At 43.4% G+C, this 20,634-nt stretch overlaps 1 protein-coding gene across 2 annotated transcripts in view; it reads left to right on the top strand.

Moving 5' to 3' along the window:
• LOC138521156 (zinc finger protein 2-like) overlaps positions 1-20,634 on the top strand; it is a 219,858-nt gene that overhangs the window by 91,768 nt on the left and 107,456 nt on the right. For both annotated transcript variants that reach the window (XM_069633736.1, XM_069633735.1), the window contains exon 2: positions 11,103-11,229. In XM_069633736.1, coding sequence (XP_069489837.1) covers positions 11,103-11,229 — 127 coding nt within the window. The remainder of the gene's footprint in view (positions 1-11,102; positions 11,230-20,634) is intronic.

Raw genomic sequence — 20,634 nt, 5'->3', positions numbered from 1 at the left:
CCTTTACACCATAGGGTCTCATATGTTTTTTCTATATGTGTTAAACAGCACCCTCCGTGCAGTAACACAGGGGTGTCATAGTGACCCCCCAATATAGTGGATACTACTTTTTATATTCAACCGCGAATATATCTCCGCCGGTTTATTTATTTAATATTAATTCACCGGTTGGTATTTTCTGCCAGAACTCTGTTTTAAAATGGCTTTTGTGTTCGCCTCTGTAACTCCAAACCAAAGGTCGAGCCCTTTGTTCCACTTTTTGGCGGGCTTCTCCACAGAAGCCTCCAAAAGTGGTGCCACTCTGTCTGGGTACCACAGGTGGTGTGGGAGGGGGTTTAGGCACCCTGGACTGAGTTACCTTGGTAACTCAAGTCGCACTCTTGTGTGATTGGCCCAAGTGGTGAGCCGGCCGGCTCACCACTTTGCATGTTTTGATTGACAGCTAGGCTGAGTGAATGGGGGTGTGCTGCATAAAAGCGGGGCTTTTGGGACTGGAACTTCAGAAGTCGCCACAGGACCTGAAAATCCGACGAGGGAGAAGCTGAGCCGACCTACTACGATGACGCCACCGGTGGAGCCCTGCTGAATCGACTCACCACTTCCCAACGACAGAGGAGATCTCCCTGCTGGAGAGTCTTCTTCCCCTGACTGGTGGGCACAACCGGTTTACCCTCTTTTCTCGCATCCCAGGACGTCTTGTGGTCGAATTGCCCGTGCCAAGCACCCCGGCAACCGGATAGCCACTTACCACTGGACCGCGAATAAGAGGGCCGCTCCTTTTAATTGAGAACTCCGCAGCTGGTTTCTTCCCTGGCAGTGCAACAGACTCCTGCTTTCCTCCCCGACGAGATCCTCTCTTCCTCCGGACGAAGCACCAACTTGCACCCGCTGCCAGGAACAACTGCCCCCGCTGGAGCGTTCTCACCATTTTAAGGTACCGTGTCCACCAGGCCTCCCTTTCTAAAGATTGCTACAAGGTAATAATAATCCCTTAACCTTCTGGATTGGGCTGGCCGCCTTGACCATCTAACTGGTCCCTTTCTTTTTGGTCCAACTCTTTCTGAACCTTGTGCGAGACTTTTGGGCACTTTCAACCGTGTGACCTTGGACACATTTCGACCGGAGCCTCTTAAAGTGGGTCCGGCCTTGTTAACTTTGACTTTACGGTTTTAACCTGCCTTCTTCTCCTACTGTGTTCTTCCGAAAGTGTTGGGATCTGTTTCTATCTTTGCTCTGCCTTTCTCTCCCTTGTAAACCGATTGATTAGAGTACCATCTTCGTTAAGCGCTCACCGCTGTCTGAAATAAGTGTTGCTTTACTTAAGACTTGTCTAACTATCGTTGAAGGGAGTGTATATCTTTTAGTGACCGTGTTTTTGAACTGCTTGATATTAGTGCCAGTGTGTTTTACTAGATGTGGTTTTAAATAAATAATTATATCTCTTTTACACCAAGCTCTGGTCAGGGTTTGCTTGTTCTACTGTGTTCTTTTGACCTATTGTGAATACTCTGTATACTGCCTAACTCTTCTTGAGAGAAGTCTGGCTGCTCAGCCACAGCTAACAGGTAAATCTGGGTGGTACAGACTGCTACCAATTGGGTTTACTGCCAACCACCTGTAGTCTTAAATCTTTTGCAGTGGTCCCAGAGGGAACTGCACAGGTTTCTGCCTAACAGCACCCATGAGCCAAATAAGTTCTGGTCCATGATGGCCTCAATTAGAGGTGGACAACAGGCCTTAGAGGTCAGTCCCATTGCTGTTGTGGACTGGGTGTCCTATATAAATAAGTGCTTTTAGGCTCAAGGAGCCAGTGCTTTTAGTACTAAGGTCTGTCTGGGGGGAATCATCAAGTATATGGTCACAGGTTGAGGTATAGACCTGGTGGCGTCAAATAAGAAGGCGAAGCCATCAAGGGCAACGGGCCCAGACGACCTCTAACATAGTATTGACAAAGGATCCTGATATGTGGACCAAGTTAAATAAACCTTGTTTTGGCTTGAGACCGTGCTTTGGCACCAAGCATGCCCTATCGGTACTTAACAATCTTATTTCTGATGTCTATAGGTATCCTGACGCACCATTAAATGTATGTTTTGTCGATTGCAGCTCAGCTTTCGACACAGTTAACCGCTGTAAACTCTGGGGGGGAAAGGAGACGCTGGGGGTAGATCCTTAGCTGTTACACTTTATTAAACTACTTCACCATAAAACCATTGTGAAGTCTGCCTAGCACAGGACTGCACTCTATCTCACTCTATCGCAACAAATATGGATCTAAAGCAAAGATAAGTATTGGCCCCATTATTATGCAATCTCTATATGGCCGACCTGGATAAGGCGATGAAAGCTGCCCACAACCATCCTCCGCAGTACAGGCAAGATGCAGCAAATATACTTACATATGCAGAAGACATTGTCATTCTTGATAGGACTGCCATTGACCTTCAACATTCCTTGAATGCCCTTCAGCATATCCAGAGGAAAATGGCCTTTGGATACATTTTGCTAAAACAAAGATAATGGTATTCGGTAGTAAAAGACATGGGAGAATGAAGCTTAACTGGCACTTGGGTCCCAATAAACTGGAACTAACAAACAGCTATAGGTACTTGGGATTACAGGTAAGGGCATCCCCGACCCACATTTACTTTAGCGGTTGGCTATTAGGAAGATGATTGACATGTGGGGGGTGAGGGGGTGTTCACTAGAGCAAAGATAATTGCATACAAAACTGCCATTGTGCCTGTGATCCTGTACGCCCTGGAGACACTCCCAAGGAGAGCAATAAACTGGCTCCCAAAAATCGAGGGAAAGATCCTGAGGTCCCTGCTGGGCTTGCCCGCTAATGTCCTGGGGGAGATAAGACTGGAAATGGGTCTGCAGTCACTTGTCTCCACCTGGACGGTGGCAGCCTGCAAACTATGGGTTACCATAAGATTTAGTGGTGATGGGTACCTCTCGCTGCTGCACTTTAGTTTGGCACATGTGGAACGATACTCCCGTAGTACATGCTACAAAGAACTAGAGAGCATGGTAAATGCCTATTGCCTAGAGTTATCCTTGCCATGCTGCTCTGAGCAGCAGGTTTTGGTTTTTCTGAGCAAGCTTGATGCTGCAAGTAGGAGCCATGACAAGAACTGGACTCTTGCGTTCATAGAGGGAAGTCGAAAATATGCAAGGGGGGATCTCTCAGGGCCCAAGGAAATATCTGATCAAGTGGCATCTGTACGCACTGATCTATTTTGCCTTACAGCTGCGCCTGGACATCTTGCCAGTCTTTCGTGTTAGGGGAGCATGGCAGGGCATCCCATTTGAGCAGCGACATTGTCGGATTTGTGGGCAACAAATAGAAACCACAAGACATATCCTGATGTCCTGCTCAAGTTTGAGTGCTGGTTATGACAAAGCTTATGATAAGTATAAAAGTGAGAAAACCAGGTTCTAGATATTGAACACTCCTATGCTGAGCTCCTTGTATAGACCTCTTTGAATCCGTTGGTTTCTGCAAAGTCACAGGTTGGAAGAGGCAAACCCAATGCCTCTTAAAGGGGAAGTTAAAAATAGAATGTCCTGGTTACCTTGCAAGGTAGGTATTTGGACCCTTGTTTATAAAAGGATCTCACGCGTTATTGCTGAGGTTTTAAACATGTGAGTTCTTTATTTACATTGAAAATAGAGTTAGTGATTGTCAGCTGACACATGTTTCAACCCCTAAGGGTCTTTCTCAAGACAGGTTGGGTAAGGTTCTTGATGGCAAAGTCCCTGTAGTTCATAAAGCCAATGGCTGGTAGAAAGTCAATTAGTATTGACTGCTAGGCTGTAGCCTGTGTGCTGCTCACTCCGTTCGTCGTCGAACCTTACCCAACCTGCCTTGAGAAAGACCCTTAGTGGTTGAAACACGTGTCGGCTGACAATCACTAACAGACATGTCTTACCTCTATTTTCAATGTAAATAAAGAACTCACATGTTTAAAACCTCAGCAATAACGCGTGAGATCCTTTTATAAACAAGGTTCCACATACCTACCTTGCAAGGTAACCAGGATATTCTATTTTTATGATAAGTATAGGTTGCCTGAGAGCGACCAATTTTGGATTATGCTTTTTTCAGCTGAGTCATATTCCATTATTTCTGCTGCGCACCAGGTCTGGCTCAGAGTTCAAACTATGCTGGAATAATAGAGTTGATTTTATTGGGGCATTGTTTTATACACAGTTTATTCAATAGCAGATGGAGAGGGAGAAATCAGAGTGTCTGCTATGGATTCTTATTAAGGTTTCCTAGAAGGACAAGTGGGAAGTATTAGTATTTATTTGTATTTATTTATTTATAGCGCGCACTACCAGGCCCAGAGGCATCAGGGCGCGAGAACTTGAAAGAGGTTACATACATACATTTACAATAGCCATGAAAATGAGATCACACAATGGCAGGGACATGTACATATAAACTGTGTGAAATATGATCAAAGTATTATAGTAAGAATGGGCATAAGCAGGTAACCATGGTATTAACATAAGTTAGGTAGGTATAATATACATTGGGCCTCATTACGACCCAGGCGCTAATGGGTTAACGGCGCCGTAAAAGGCTGCGGCGCTGTTAACCTATAAGCGCCTAATTACGAGGTCCCTTTGGGGGACCCGACCTTAACGGCTGGTGTAGACCAGCCGTTAAAGTAGGGACCCGCAAAGGGACCTTGGTGCTAATTATGGTGCGCAATTTGCGGCACAATACTTAGCGCCTTCCCCATTCCCATTGAGCCCTATGGGGCAAAAATTGGAATGGGGAAGGGCCATGGAGGAAGGGGGAATTACCGCCCCGCCAACCTTGTAATGGGGTGGTAATTCCCCCTTTCTCCATAGCGGAGTCGGTAACTTACCAGCATGGACCATGGTGCTATTAGCACCATGGTCTTACGTCAGTGTCGTAATGAGGCCCATTAAATTAGAAGAGTCAAAAGTCTAAAACAGGCATCTAAGTAGCTAGGGCGCTTATAGCAATCAAGGGCTGCGTTGGAACTGATCGAAGAGCCAAGTTTTCGTTTTCTGTTTGAAGGAGTTAAATGCATCCTCAGATCCAATGTTAGTAGGTAGAGAGTTCCACAGCTTGGAGGCTAAGACGGGGAAGCTCGTACCCCCAGCTTTTTGAAGTTTGAATCTGGGTATCGATAGACTGTGTGTCTGGGCCATTCTTTGAGGTCGGCTGGAGGTGTGGAGGGAAAGACGGTTGGAAAGGTAAAGAGGGGCATTGTTGGCCAAGCATTTGTGGGTGAGGGCAAGTGTTTTCAGAGAGATTCTCTGTTTGACAGGTGACCAGTGTCTGAATTCAGAGATGTGTTGGTTTCTGGGAATGTTTAATGCCGCCCTGATGGCATTGTTCTGGGTGATTTGTAGTTTATTCAGGTTCCCTTGGCTGGTCCCTAAATAGAGGGCACTACAATAGTCAATTTTTGACATGATGAGAGTTCTGGCTAAGGTGATGCTATTGGGTGTATTCAGGAAGGGTCTGCAGGCTGCAATACGTTTACAGGTGTAGGCCGAAGCTGATGTGACTGCGTTCGTTTGTCGTCACAGAGACAGGGAGGCGTCTAGGTAGAAACCTAATGTTTTTGTGTCCTTAGAGACCTTAATGATGATACCATCTATGATAAAAAAAGATAATCCTATCTCTTGGGGGATTTTTATTTCATTTTACCGCCTTTTTTAACAAATTGATTTTTATTGAGTAATGGTTTTATATTGGATGATTTTAAAATTTGAAATGTGTGTAGTAAAAATTGGTTTTGAAAAATGAATTTTAATTGAATTTTTATTGATAGTGTAAAAATGTAATAACTATATGCACTTGAATAAAGAAAAAAAGTTTAAAAACAGATGTATTTGTTGAAACATCAATTACATTACAATAGTAAGAGTTTTTGCCAGATTAATTTGACTGATAAATAGAATGTGCTTCATTTAAAGAGGCACCATTCCCATTTTGCAGATGCGTGCCATGCTCTAGCTAACCAGTGTTCAGAATTAAGATCCGGGGGAGTACCACGCATGCTATACTTTTGAACACAGAGGCTTAATTTGCAATGGGCGACCTTTTCAACTAGTTCAATAGGAAATATATGAAGCTAAGAAGAAACAACCAACGGAGAGGCAATATTCCATATTGTTTCAGACAGACATTCCGATGTTGTATAACCTTATTGAACATGGAAGGGTTCATTATAACAGGATAATGACCTGGCCCTAATTTAGGGTCCAGGCTGAAGTTGGGGGACATACATCGGAGAGGAGTCATTAGTACAAATGATAATGACCCCTCCCAAAGTCTATAAGGCTATTTGCACATACTGGTATAGCAATATTTGTTTTGGTGATGTAAAAACGTTAGTTTAATAGTCAGTAAAGTAAATGTTTTAACATGTTGTAGTATTTAAATGAAAAGGTTGTCTTTGAAAGGCAATCATTTTAATTGCAAGCTTGGTTCGAGTGGAGCTGTTTTCACATGAGCATCAATTAGAAGGGAGAAGTACCATTTCCCTGTATTAAACCATTGCTGTTTCATGATTGCAAAGAAATGCTTTTTGATGTTTCCTTGTCTGCTTCTGAAATCAGAATGTTTGGCATGCCATCAATACCATTAGTTATTGGCTGCATTCTGATTAGCTAATAGGAGTTACATAATGACATCCATGTTATAATAGATTGTAAGACCCTCTTTAAAACAGCTTTCAGAACTTGACCGCAAACTTGTCATGAATTTCACAATGACTGATCATGGTGTTTCAGAATTAGTGTATGTTTTAAAAAAAGACCCAGTATCCTATGGCTTGAGGGCAGATCTAAAAAATCTACATATGTTATTGTGTTTTTCCTTCTGCATTTTAAGCACTGTAACATTGATATGTACTCGGTCCTCTTCATATATATGCAACACTCCTCGTTGGATGACATTGATTCTGCGTTTATCAGGGTAACCCTTCAATACTTCTTTAAGAGATTCACTTCAACTTTGTATTGCAGGGTTCTGGGGGAGGTATCGAGAGGAACTCCTGGTTCCCACCTCAGTACAGGGGTGGGCTGGCAAGGGATCATCCAATTAATAAAAATACTGCCTCAAGGTCTGCTGACCCTTTAAGACGAGATGAGCAGCACCATAATTGTTTGAATGAGCCAGCAGGGTATATGGATGCTGAATATTCAAAGTTAATGCTCTGCGCCCTTGCTGCAGTTGAACAGCTTACTGCTACAATTTGTACACAATCAAGGCTCACTGCTCCTGAAGCGAGTGGGTCCAGGGAACAACATCTGTGCACCATTGCACATACGCAACTCTGTCAAATTAAAGATGGTGAAACAGCCATTTAGAGACTCTGCCCACATCCAGAGCAAAGCACGTACAACTGAATTGAACACACATGAACAGGGAAATCTGTTGCTCATCCACCAATCCCGAAAAAGCAGCAGTCTGGACTCCCAGCTGCAGGCCCTTGGGGAATACCCAACCCCGGTGGAGGGCAATAGGAGGTATAACAGTCCTTAGGAAGAAGGAAGCAATATGGGTGTTTGGAGTAAAAGAGCAGCAAGCATTGAAGAGAGCAAGAAGGAGTTGACGCAGCTGGGCGTGCAGGAGGCGGTGCAGAGAGATCTGAAAGTGCTGGAAGTGCTAAAGGTGCAGAGAGATTGGAAGGTAAAGAAGGTGGTTGGGGTCGACAGTGAGTTAAAGGAGCATAGGAGGGGAGAGGAGAGGGAGGTTGGTGCCAGTAAAGATCAAGGAGGAGGGGCAAAAACAGAGGTTGGAGAATGTGAACATCAAGGACGATGTGAGAAAGCAGAAGAGTTTGAAGGAGGTCAGGATATGGCGTGTGCAACAACACAAGTCTTTAATTTTTCAGGAAGGGTTGAAAGGAGGAACAAGGATGTGGCAGAAAGTTTAGGGCTAGCATGCCAAACTCAGTGACAGGCCACCAGCCATGACTGAGCAGTAGCCTAGTGAGGGAAAAGATAAGAGCGGCTTGGGAGGTAGATTCAGGACTCCAAGACAGCAAAGTAACCCAAATCCCCAGTTCGCACCTCCAAGCACTCCTGGCCTTCTAGTTCACAGTAAGACTCTCTGGTGGCACTTTACATAGATTCTCAGACTACAGCAAGAGTGCCTGCAATATCTTGAAAGGTCCTTCACCCAATAATACTTTCTTCATCTGAGTGAATTCGGTATTTCTGTGGTGCTGGGAAGAGACCAGAAGACTGGCCTTTGATATCTTTATAGAATTAGCACTTTATAGAATTTGGTTGGTAGTGAAACAGAAGTTACCTAAAGATTTATAAGTTGCCGCTCTGTGGAATCAAGCAATTCCGATAAGGAAGTTTAAACATGTCAGAGGACACTGACAGATCGATAAGAGAGAGGACATATGGTAGGAGGTATATTTTGGGGCTACATGCGGGGAGGTAGTAATTTCTTGAACGAATATTAATCATTTTTAAACTTAAATATGGGTTTGTGGGTTGGGCTGATGTCGGATTTTAATTTTGATTGTGATTTCATCTTGGTTTTGATTCCGACTTTGGCTTTTTGATTTTGATTGTTGATTTTGATTTAGTTGGTAATTGTGTATTACGGAGGTATGAGCTGTATATCTTTTGTTTTAGAATGTTGTTTGTAGAATGGAATCTATGTATACATATAAATGTATGTAATGTATTGTTTTGAAATCTTTGGATAAGTTATTATGTAAATGTGTAAAGTTTTAATGAACTAAATCACATTCATAATAAAAATAAGCTATCAAAGAGCTTCACTTGAGAGACTTGTTTTCCATAAGAACTGTTTACTGTACAGACAAATAGGACGATTCTGGTGAGCTCCATTGCTGAAGAACAAATTCAGGCAGCTTTCATGACGCCTTGGTTTAACTTGTCAGGTGCAGCCTGTATTATCCAGGAGAAGAATCGTGGAACACAACCCGAAATACTTATTCACCTATAAAAGGGAACACCACCAAATACGTCAGAGGCATAAGGGAGAACTAGGGAGAGGGCCTCCCTAGGGTTGATTTACTTGATTTCACTGCCTGAAAAACCTTTTCTTCATGTATTTTTTTCCCATTCCCCCGTAACTGTGAACCCGGGATAATAACCCGGTTGTTTAGAACTCATTCGCGTGTCTGGTGGCGTATCCCAAAGTCTTTGTGGAGGATGTTATAAAAACAACTAAAGCAAACTTGTTGGCAGTTATTTAGCACGTTGTTATGACACAAACTATTTAAAGACTGAAAACTTGTATGTAAGGTATTTATTTACCAAATGCCTGTTTCTTCGTGGGGGGTCATGAATATGGTTTTCTCACCTCTTGTCGTTTCCTAACAGTGATGGGTTGATGGAGGAGTGCATTGTGAAGAAGATGTGTCCAGAAAAGGAATAGTTTGCTGTGGTCACACCACACCAGCTAACCAATAGAGGCTTCACTGAGGCAGAGTATTCACTCACTATTATCTACAATAGTAGATTAAGTGTGGCGCCCCATCACCAGGGAGCTATTAAGCAGCAGGAGACATTCCTGCTGGAGTAACTAAGTCCTGGTTCGCAGGTTATTTTGCATTTTTGTTTCAGTTGGAGAGGTCTGGCCTGCGAATTGTATTCCAGTGAATGATTTAACCCTTTTATTATTATTGAAAATGTAGAATTATTTGCGTCAGGAACTAATGTTTTTGTTCATGATATTTACTGTTGCTTTCTGAGAATGTACCCATCTTGGGGCGAATGGCAGACATCTTGAAACTTTTTCAACCAACCACTGTTTTCCTTCTGGATTAGTAAAGTTGCAAGATATATATGCAGTTTTGATTCTGAGTTAACATACATATTCGCACCTGGGAAAGGGCACTCGGGCAGTCAGATGGCAGGAGAGGTGGTTTGAAGGTTCTATATGAAAATGTTGCATATTGCAGGCCACACCAAAAAGACAGATTTTCTTTTGGTCGATTTGGTGCGGCCTGCAATATTCAACATACTTCACTTTTTGGGGGGTTCACCACCACAACCCCCCTTCATCCAACCCCCACCCTCTATCTTTCAAACGGAGGATTTCTTTTCCACTCGCTCCCCTCAAAAAACTACATCCCAAATCCCACCCCGTCCCATCACAGACACACACATTCCGAGACACACACACCTCAACACACACACACCAAAACAAACACACTTGCCTGTTTCGGTCGTTTCTTCGGTGTTCCGGCCTAGCCCTGCATGTCAGCTCCTGCACGCACTCGTGCGCTGTAGGGGCGTGGCAGTTCGATTTAGAAAGACCGCTATGAGTGGTCTAAATCAAACATTTTCTTATTCGGAAAACAGAATAAGATCTTTTGGCCTGATACTGGTTGGAAACTACTACTGTCTGCCTGCGTTCTCAAAGCCACTTGTGTCCTTTTCCCGGTTTCTGCCATTTTTTTGTGTGACTTGGTCCCCAGCCCATACCCATGATCTCTACCGGTTCCCAATAAAATCTACCCCATCCTTCCCGACACATGTGCTTACCTGCTGGCCCAAGACTTCTTCATCTTGCTGTCACACTCCTTCATCTGCGCCTTTACGGCACAGAAATAGAAAAGGGAATGCAGCCCTTTTCTATTTACAATGGCGGTGGCCATCTTTGCTTTTTGAACAGGAGAGTGGGCTCTATGTTCAACCCCTTCCTGCGTTAAAATGAAAAAACCCTTTTGCACTATTTTCACCCCCGGAAGAAGCCCTGGCATGCGACTAGCTTCTGTACTCTTGTTCAGGGGTGTGCAGGGCGGGTAATAGCACTGAGCGCTCACTGAGACCCAAGTGAATGCTACAGGGTTATTACCAGCATTGTACGCCCCCGAACATGGGGATGATTGCTTTATCACAGGTTTGTAGAATAATTTATGGATCGAGACATCCCACTGTTCACCTTCTGTGGGTCCACTGGATATCCCTACATTTTATTTGATAAAGGTGGGGGAGATGAATGCAGGTAACCAAATATCTCGTACCTAATTCATGCTATCCTCTTTTACATGTTTTTCCTTCAAAGGAGATTCTAAAATTTCGATATCAACCATGTTTACCATGTTTTCTAGGAACAAGTTAAATTCCGCGATGTTGCTGCCTGTTTCTCTGAAGAGGAGTGGAAGATTCTGCACGAATGGCAGAAAGATTTTTACAAAAACGTGATGAAGGAGATCCACCAAGCCTTGATTGTGATGGGTAAATATGTACTTCCTTCGTAAATATGTTCTAGAGGAATTGTCCAATATAAGAAACACTCACATTAGTTTCTGGTTTTTATATGTAACTTCATATTTATTTACCAAACTATTGCCTTAATAAATTATGACACATTCCTATGACTCGTTCCCCCAGTATAGAAAAACACACACTTACCGTAAACCATGTGCAACCTTAAAAGCATGTTGAATGTAAGGAGGGCACTTTTATGAGGTAAAGAATTTAAAATTCCCCCATGGGGCACCACGCCCTGATTCAGAATTTCATATACATTGAATTAATACGCAACCTGGCCAGAGTAAAATGATCCAAAGAATTATAGGCCCATCTCTGTTATAGATGCAGACAGAAAAATATTTTCAGCCATATTGTTGAAACATCTGAAATTATGGGCCATGGAAGTAGGTAGATTGAAATAAAAATGGCAGATTGGCTTTAGGAAGCGGCATGGAACAATCATGAATGGTTTTTGGCTGAGAGGTGTTCAGGATCTGGTCTCGGTAGGGACCCACAAGGCGACACATGTGGCATCAATTGACTTTAGATCAGCATTTGATTTGGTGAGTCGTAATAGACTCTTGTGGAAGTTGAATACGTGGGGTATTCCACCTGGTCTATTAAAACTTGATTATTCAAGTATATCCGACCACATTAATTCGAGTTTGTTTGAATAACTCAGATTCCCTGACATCTGAGATACCAGTGAATAACAGTCTGAGACAGGGATGTATACTTTCTGCCACATTGTTCAATCTATATGTCTTGGATGTGAGGGAGAAGCTTGAGTTAGCGGTGATGTCTGCCCCGAAGTTAGGCCATTTGAGACCTTCCTGGATGGCCTATGCAGATAACTGTATTCTTTTGGATACTAGGGTGGTGGGCCTACAACTTTTACTCAGTGCCTTTTGAAGGATATTCAGGGAAAAACCATTTGAAAGTAAATGCTAAGAAAACTGATATTCTTTGTTTAGGAAAAGAGCCACTGCTATAAAGGGAAACTGGTACATGGGAGGTCGCAAACTAGAGAAAGGGAATGATCTATCTCGGTTTCTACATTACAGGAATACTTAAGAGGAAGAACATGGTCAATTTCTATCAAGTGAAGGCCAGTAAAATTATTTGTCAAATGAGGCTGATGGAAAATCGATTTTGTAAAGGTTCACTGATTCTTCTGTTGACATATTATACCATGGTAGCTATCCCTAAATTTATTTATGGCGCAGAAATGTACCCATTGTGGGTGCTGCTGATATTAAAAAAAAATAAGGTACGATATGGCGCTGGGTCATGTGACTCCCCAACGCAGTGCCCAGGTCAGCTGTTCTCTTTGATTTGGGTTTATGCAGGGTTAACACTCTGATTAGATGGAAGTGGTTGTCCCTATTTTATACAATGTTGTGTCCCTGTGAGTATTCTTATATGTGGATTGGAATAAAATGTTATCTACGGATGGGGTGTTTTCAGTGGGGCGGGGACTGAGTGTGATTTTGGAAAGATATTGAGTGAATTGGGGAAAACATTTGAGGATTTTAAATTAATTCTGGGAACTGTTATATAAGCAGGATTTGACTATTTTAACAAATAAATTCCAATGCGCAGAAAATCATCAATCATCTGAAGCATGAACATAAATATGTAGGTATACTTACAGCTCATTGGAGATTATTCCCATGTCCTGGATTGAGAAATGATTTTGCCAGAGTTAGGTTGAACCTGTATAGGACGAGGGAGATTCTGGTCCGATACAGGGTGATTGTAGATGAAGCTATTATATGTCGCTTCTGCGAAGCAATTGAATCAATTGAGACTCTAGAACATCTGGTTGTACATTGTCCAAAATTGTGTACAGAACAAAAACTAATGTGTATACGTTTTTGGGGGAATCTAATTGTATGAATCTGAAGTGTATGTGGAAATTGTGATTGAGTGGTGAGTCTAGAGGCTTATCAATTGTGGTTTTTTTACATTTTAGTTAAATGTGATTAAAAATGAAGTTGTAATTTTTTTAGTTGCTATGAAATGATTTGTACTTGTATATTTGTATTAACTGTTAAGGTTAACTTTGTTTAGACAATAAACAATTAAATATTAATAAGTAACGAGTTTTGCATAATTGAAAGCACGCCATGAACCAAATCTAAAGATACTCTGCATTAATACCTTCCTCATCGGCACATTTATCCATAATGAGGTCAGGAGACAAATTGATGAACTGTAGTTTAATGTAGCTCACACATCCCCTAACAATGGCACAAGGGTTCCACAGATTAAGGAACCCCAGAAACATTCCAGACCAGCACAGATTACATCATGGCGGTTCACAACATGGTACAGTCGTTCTGTGCAAAGAAGGGGCATGTGGTTGTACAATAAAGCAACACAGGAACACAACACTTTAAAGCCCTCATCAAGAGTTTGCCTGTATTACCAGCAGGATACTGGCAAACTGCCCTTATGGTCTCGGCCGGCCGATATCCCGGTATTACCGAGATATTACAGGTGGTGGAGAGCCAGTAAGTTCCCACTCCAATAGGACTCCATGGGATGGGATTGCATTAATCACCCGCACCAGTATTACCAGTGCCAGTGATTCAGGCATTTCTTTGCCGGTAGGGGCCTGATCTAACAGCAGGTCATGTCTGCCAGGAGATCCGTGGCCCTCACCGGCAAACTTGTGTTTTGCAGGTCCGGAGAAAACGCTGGAGTCGGAATTACCAGAATTGTTTCCGACTGGCAAAACCATAATGATGCCCGAACTTGTGTAGTTTAGCATTTTATAGTGTCACGGGGTTCAGGCTTCAGGAAGTATTTTCCAGCTTGTGTGAGTTGAAGTGCTCTTGCAAGTGGGAAACTAGACTCTATTTTAGCTGGATTGATTCTAATGAAACATTTGGAACAACATGTTACTGTGCACAACCCTGATTCACTGAGGGCTGCACTTAAATAATGCACCTTCACTTTTCACGGGGGTGGTGCCCGGTGTTCTGATTGCTGTGCCTGTGCAGCATAAGCATTTTGGTGAACCTTTGCCTTTGCACTACTAAATTTGGGTCAAAAATTCCAACCAAGCTTTTTCTGTGATGAGTCCTTCGATACCTACCACATGTAATATGTTCCAGAAACGTGTGGGTGGCGTGCTGGGTCACTGCTGGCATTGGCAGCTTAGCAGTGCCTTATTTAGAAGATTGGTGGAATTAGTGCACAACTCACTTTCATTGTTACATGCTCTGTTTTCTTTTGGAGTGGGAATGCTTTACTGGTTTTCCTATCCCATATAATATGTAAAGGCTTATCATTATTATAATTTTAAGAAATCCTTCAATAACAAAATTGCATTGCGTGATTGGAACCTTAACTTCTCCCTCTTAGCTAAACTGAGTGCCTATTAGCTGGTTGGGCGATTGTCTTATGAATACTTGGCCCCACAAAAGTATCTAGTAGAATGCCTGCACCTAAAAGTTAGAAGGCTAATGCTAAAATTGCACACTAACCAGCTTCCGGTCCTTTCAATTATTTGTCCATGGTTGGGTCTAGCAGCCAATAACAGATCATGGAGGATTTGTAAATGTTCCCACATATCAGAGACCCCAAGACATGTGATTACTAGATGTATAAAAATACGAAATGCGTATATGTGTAATCTAGGAGATTTCGTGAATGATAATAATGAAATTAAGAGTGTACATGTTTGGTTTTATTGTTCGAATTCGGGTTTAGTACATTTGTAACTTGCTTTATTTTGTATTTGGTCAATATTTGAAAATTGTTTGAATCCCGAATTATTGTAAGCTGAGTCACGCTGGACTAGTCTGTTTTGTTATTTTAACTTAAATAATGTTTTCTTCATTTTATTCTACATGTAAAAAAAAATGTTTTAAAGATGTATATGTGAAAAGTTCTAAGTGAACTAAACACATTAAAAATAAGAAAGTAAAGGTGCTTTACTGTCTTGCTGTAATATTGGAAGGAGAGATGACTCCTTTATTCTGGATCAAATGTTTGAAGAGGGTTTTTCTGGCGGCCCTCTTCTATGTGGAGGTGTGGAGGCATCTTGAGTCAGACACAGACAACAGGTTGAGGTGTTCTCAACAAAGTTTTATTTAACTTAAAAGGCAGGGTGGGTGAATGCCTAACTTGCCCTATGCTAAGGTGGGATTTCCCTAGCTAAAGGAAACTAAAGATAGTCCAAGTCAGGAAGTCCAAATTAAACCTCTGTCTGTGTCAAAAACCTATATTTTCCCTCACAACTAACTGCATACAATGTGTAGGGATGTAAGCATCGAAAAGGAATAGTGTTCAAAGTAAAGTTCAGAGCTTCTTCTATCTCTGTGGCTTGTAATCAGGTCCCCTTCCCCAAGTTCAAAGTAGTTAATCAAATACAGGGATGTCCTTCCTCAAGAGTTCAAATTTTCCAGCTTTCAAACAACTCTTGACTTCAATATCATAACAAGGTCCTTACATAACACAAGCTTCTTTATAGGTGTTTTCAGCGGCTTTTCCATTCAGGGGCACCCAGTCTAGCGCATATGACGGACTGTACGGTCCACCCATTATAGGTCATGCAACCGGTACCCTTGCTTAACTGGTTTTTCCTTTAACATATTTTCCTCAGTCATATGTGTCACACTCTCCTGACACTCTGTTGTAGCTTGATTAACCCCCTTGTGCTTGTTACAACTTCCTATGTTTCCTTGACTCTTGTCAATGCTTGTTTTCTTACATTATACAGTTTTGCCTTAGTCACAGGTGTCACACTTTCCTGACACTTTATTGTGGCTGGTTTACCAACCTTGCACTTGTTCCACCTTCTTATGTTTCCTTGACTCTTGCCAATGATCGTTTCCTTATAATACACAGTTCTTTACACTTTCTTGGCTGTGACCAGTGTTGGATTTCTCATATCCTGCATGCAACTCTTGGTGCTCTCTTGACTTTGTTAGCACTTGTTTGTCAATGCAGTTCATTATTTCAATGCAGTTCAACACCTTCCTTTTATTAAAGTTCACAATGTTTCTTTCACTGCTTTCAAGATACCAGAGTGTTTATTTTGTATATTGGACACTTGTATGGCGCCTATACACAGAGACGGGTGTTTCCAGGCGCCACAAGACAAGATGGGGGCTGGGGAAGGGCGGGTGAATGGGAATCAAAAAGTGAAACAACGAAAACGGTTATATTGGCCTTGTGACAATCCTACAGTGCTTTCAATTCATTCGGATTTCCAAATGCCTGGCTGTGTGTTTGTTTGTTATTCAAAATATGTTTTCATTTGCTTTAACTTGCTTTGAAATCGTTCTGTATTCAAAATGCTTTGTTTTCACTTCATTTCTATCACCGCCTGCCCTTTTCTGGTTTCACTCACCTGTCGGTGTTACGGCTCCTCACAAGTCCTTCTGCCGCTCTGTGCGGTCGCTTGCACCTTCTCCCATCGGTCTTCTTGTGGCTCTCGCACACCCACCAGTGCTTCCTCAATGAAGCGTAATACACACAACTGCTTCTCTCGATCCTGCCGGCCTCCATCTCACGGCTTGCCACTGGCCTCCAGCTTCTTTTGTCTGCTTCCAGCTGCATACACTCTGCACTGCTTCATGGGTCTTCAGCGCTCCTCCTGCCCCGCCCGACAGGTCTCCTTGCATACAGCTGACTGTGATCCCACAGCTAACAGCATTTGTGTCTGGCTTCCAGTTTTTAAAGTTCACGCCTCCATTTCCATTACAAAAAGGACTAGACCGCTCTCCAGCAAACCGGCAATCCTGCTTTGCTCTTATTGTCCTCCTCCTTGTCCCATTACTTGGTTCGGGCTGATTATTGTTTGTTTCACAAAATGAGGATTTATTAGTCCAGTTGTCCTCTTCTTCATCCCAGTACCATATTGATGCAATTTGGTGAATACTCTATAAGGGAACCACAGGGAAAGAGCCTATGAAGGCTTGAGGGATGAAAGGGAAATGGGGGATTCTATGTCTCACCTAAGGATGTCCTCTCCCCACTCACCAAGTCTCCTCCAACCAGGTAATCCTCTCTCGCATATCCACCCCCAGAGTCGGGTTCCAAAAGCGATGGCCTTTGCCTGGCCACCTGAGAAGAGGATACCAGGGGAAAAGAATGAGGACGCCCTCGGTTTCCTCAAAAGGTGCCTGTAGTGTTGTAAGTTAAGTGACTCAGGCAGGAGTCGCTGTGAGGTAAGCGTGTATGCATGGGGTGTTAATGCTTCACTCAAATTATTTTGCAGCGTTGTGTGCAGAAACACTCGATGTTTCTGGAAGGTGGCAGAGTTTTCCGTTTACAGGCTGGGTGGAAAGGAGTTTTAACAGGACTCTTGTTGCAATTTAGTAAGGCAGGTCTCCCTATAAAAGGGTTGCCCATTGGCATGTTTTTTGGAAGTTATACCTTATATTTCGGCTGACACCTTCCTCTGGAACAGCCTCCCCCCTATCAAACATGAGGCAGATTTTTCTTAAGTTATGGAAACTTCTCCAGACCTTCCTTGTCTCCTCTTCCTTCCCTCTCCCTCTCCCGTGCTAAGCACTCCACCTGCTGCTGCGACTGGGGCCTGATCCCTTCAGAGTCATACAGGGACCAGACCACCCCCCCCCTACCAGTTCCCTGCCAGCTTCCAATGCCAGCACTTGCCCTCATGGCGTCCTTTACTGTCATACCAAGTCTTCCTCTCCACTGCACTTTTCCTCCCCTCCCACCTTCTTTCCCTGGGCACTTTGCTACCCTAACCTGAATAGCACTTACCCGCCCCCACCCATAGGGCTTCCCCACTATTGCACTTCTCCCTCTACCCCCCGACCCCTTCACAGTTATGAACTTGTCATGCATTTGCACAGTAGGATTGTCACAAGGCCAATATAACCGTTTCTTTTTGTTCTTGCTGTTGTTTTCCTTTGATTTCCCCCTCCACCCCCGTCCCCCTTTTCTTGCCTTGTGGTGCCTGGAAACACTTGTGTATAGGCCCCATGCAAGTGTCCAATAAAATAAAAAAGAAATAAAAAAAATATATATACCACACTGGCGCCCAAGGGTTGCTGTGGAAATGGCACTGTGTCCTGGGTCCAGATAGGACCAACAACATGACAGCTGGATAAGTGGACAAGGACTGGTTACTAAACAGAAAGGAGCTTAACTTATGCTTAAAACTGTTTTCCAATGGGTTCTATTGAAGGTGCAATTCACCATAAACTCATGGAGATTGACCACCACAAGAAAATGGACCTTATCTATGGCCTTACATTACAGCTTTGACTCCTGAGTCATGGCAGTTAATTCTGGACTGGGCAACTTGACATGGGTCTGACAATTGGGGAGAGCCAGTACAGTTTAAGGTGTCCGGGAATAATGACCTACCTCTCCCCTGTTCTTGTTATCGAGCCAGCTCCTCTACTACTCATGCACCATCACTTTTAACCCCCTTGGTGCATCCACTATGTCCGTGCTCCGTTGCTTTCCAGCTGGGTTTGTGCTTTATAAATCCCATGCATAAACATCCCACACTGATGATAGTGGCTCCACTTGAGGAAGATTTTTCAAGTGTTTAGAGAAAAAAGTGACTCAACATTTAAAAAGAGATGGTTTGGGACAAGGGTTGTACAAGAGAGTAAACGCTCACAGGTCATCGGTCTTCTCCGCGTTTACCTAACCCTCATCCAGTCCTGGATGTCGACAGCCTACCTCAAACTTAACTTATCCAACACTGAATTCATTCTCATCGTTCATCCTGCTAAACAATACATTTTCCAACAATCATATGTGCCTAGTATACCTTAGGCTTCACCATTGACAGCAGCATGTCCTTTATGACGAATCCGGGGAATTGTTCCCTGCTTCCCTCTGGGGAGCCTCCCATTTTGAGGCTAAGGAGGGGAGCCTGCTCAGTAAACCTCTCCCTAGCGGTTTGGGTGAAGAGGGACCTCACTGGGAGGGACTCCACAATAGGGGTTAACAACTCTCATTTCCATGGGGAACTTCCTATGCAAAATATGCTTTCTGCCGGCAGTTAAGAGTGGACCAGCCTCTCAGGGTTTGGCACAAGGTAATGCTGAATCCCCTTCTTGTTGGATTACCTGTCATGAAGAATATGCCCTGTCTGAGGAGTGAGGGACGAATAAAGGGCCAAGGACACTGGAATGGAGGAGGAGAATCCCGCATTCAGGACGGAGCTGCGCAGATCTGCAGAGCCGGCATTACTATGGAAGCAAGAGAACACAAAAGGGGCACACAATACGTCCCTGGAAGAGACTCAAAAAAACAGACCCTGGACCCAGCCATCGCCACTAATTACAGGCCTATCATCACCGTTCCCTTCCTGCTAAAAATCCTTGACAGAGTTGCTTACCTGCAAATCCAGAAAGTCCAACCAACTACTTGGATTGCGTCAATCTGGCTTTCGACCTCAACATGGAACAGAAACCGCCCTTGTTGATCTCAAATGTCAGATTGACGACATTAAAGATAAGGGCAAGGCTGCCATCCTACTCCTCCTAGATCTTTCAGCAGCCTACGACCTGGTCGACCATAAAATAATCTGTAACCACCTCTCTTCTGCTGCCCATTTCTCCTCCTCTGTTGTCATGTGGATACAGTCCTTCTTGGCCAACAGAACCATGAGGGTTTTTTTTCCCCGGTGGCAGCAGCAGACCCCATTCCCATTACTTGTGGTGTCCCACAAGGCTCAAGTGTTTCACCCACCCTATACAATATCTCTACAAAGCCTCTCTTTGATAAATTGGATCGTCTGGGTGTCACCTAAACAAACTACGCGGATGACACCCAGATACTCCTCACCATCTCTGGCAATTACAATACTGATGTTACCAGGATCAATGAAATCTTCCCCGTCATTCAGGCATGGATGGTCACACATGGCCTCTGCCTGAATGACGAGAAGACTGAACTGCTCATTGTCGGTTCACCGAACAACTTACAAAAACTGAGCCCCAACGACTCCAATATCATCATCGATGGCAACACCATCCCTGTTGCCAAAAATGTGAAAACACTTGACTTTTATCTCGATGCCAATATCAACCTCACTAAACAAGTTAACTCGACCGCCTCAGCCACCGCTTATACAGGAAAACTAATTAGAGCCTGCAGACCATTTCCCTCCAATAATAGCTGCTTTACGCTAGCTAGAGCTCTCATACAATCTAAGTTAGACTACTGCAACAGCCTCTACCTAGGTGCCAACCAAGCGATAATCATCAAACTCCAAGTCCTTCAAAATAATGCGCTACGAGCAGCTCTAAACATTCCTAGGTGAGAGCACATCTCTGCCACCAGAATCACATGCAAATGGCTCACCATCCAACAAAAAATCGATCTAAAAACTCTCTGCCTCACCTACAAAGCTCTCAACCAACTAGCCCCCCCACCTTA

Source organism: Ambystoma mexicanum, chromosome 13 (genome assembly GCF_040938575.1).
Source record: "Ambystoma mexicanum isolate Mex_15411 chromosome 13, UKY_AmexF1_1, whole genome shotgun sequence".
NCBI classification, from domain to species: Eukaryota; Metazoa; Chordata; class Amphibia; order Caudata; family Ambystomatidae; genus Ambystoma; species Ambystoma mexicanum.
This window is presented reverse-complemented; position numbering and strand designations above follow the sequence as displayed.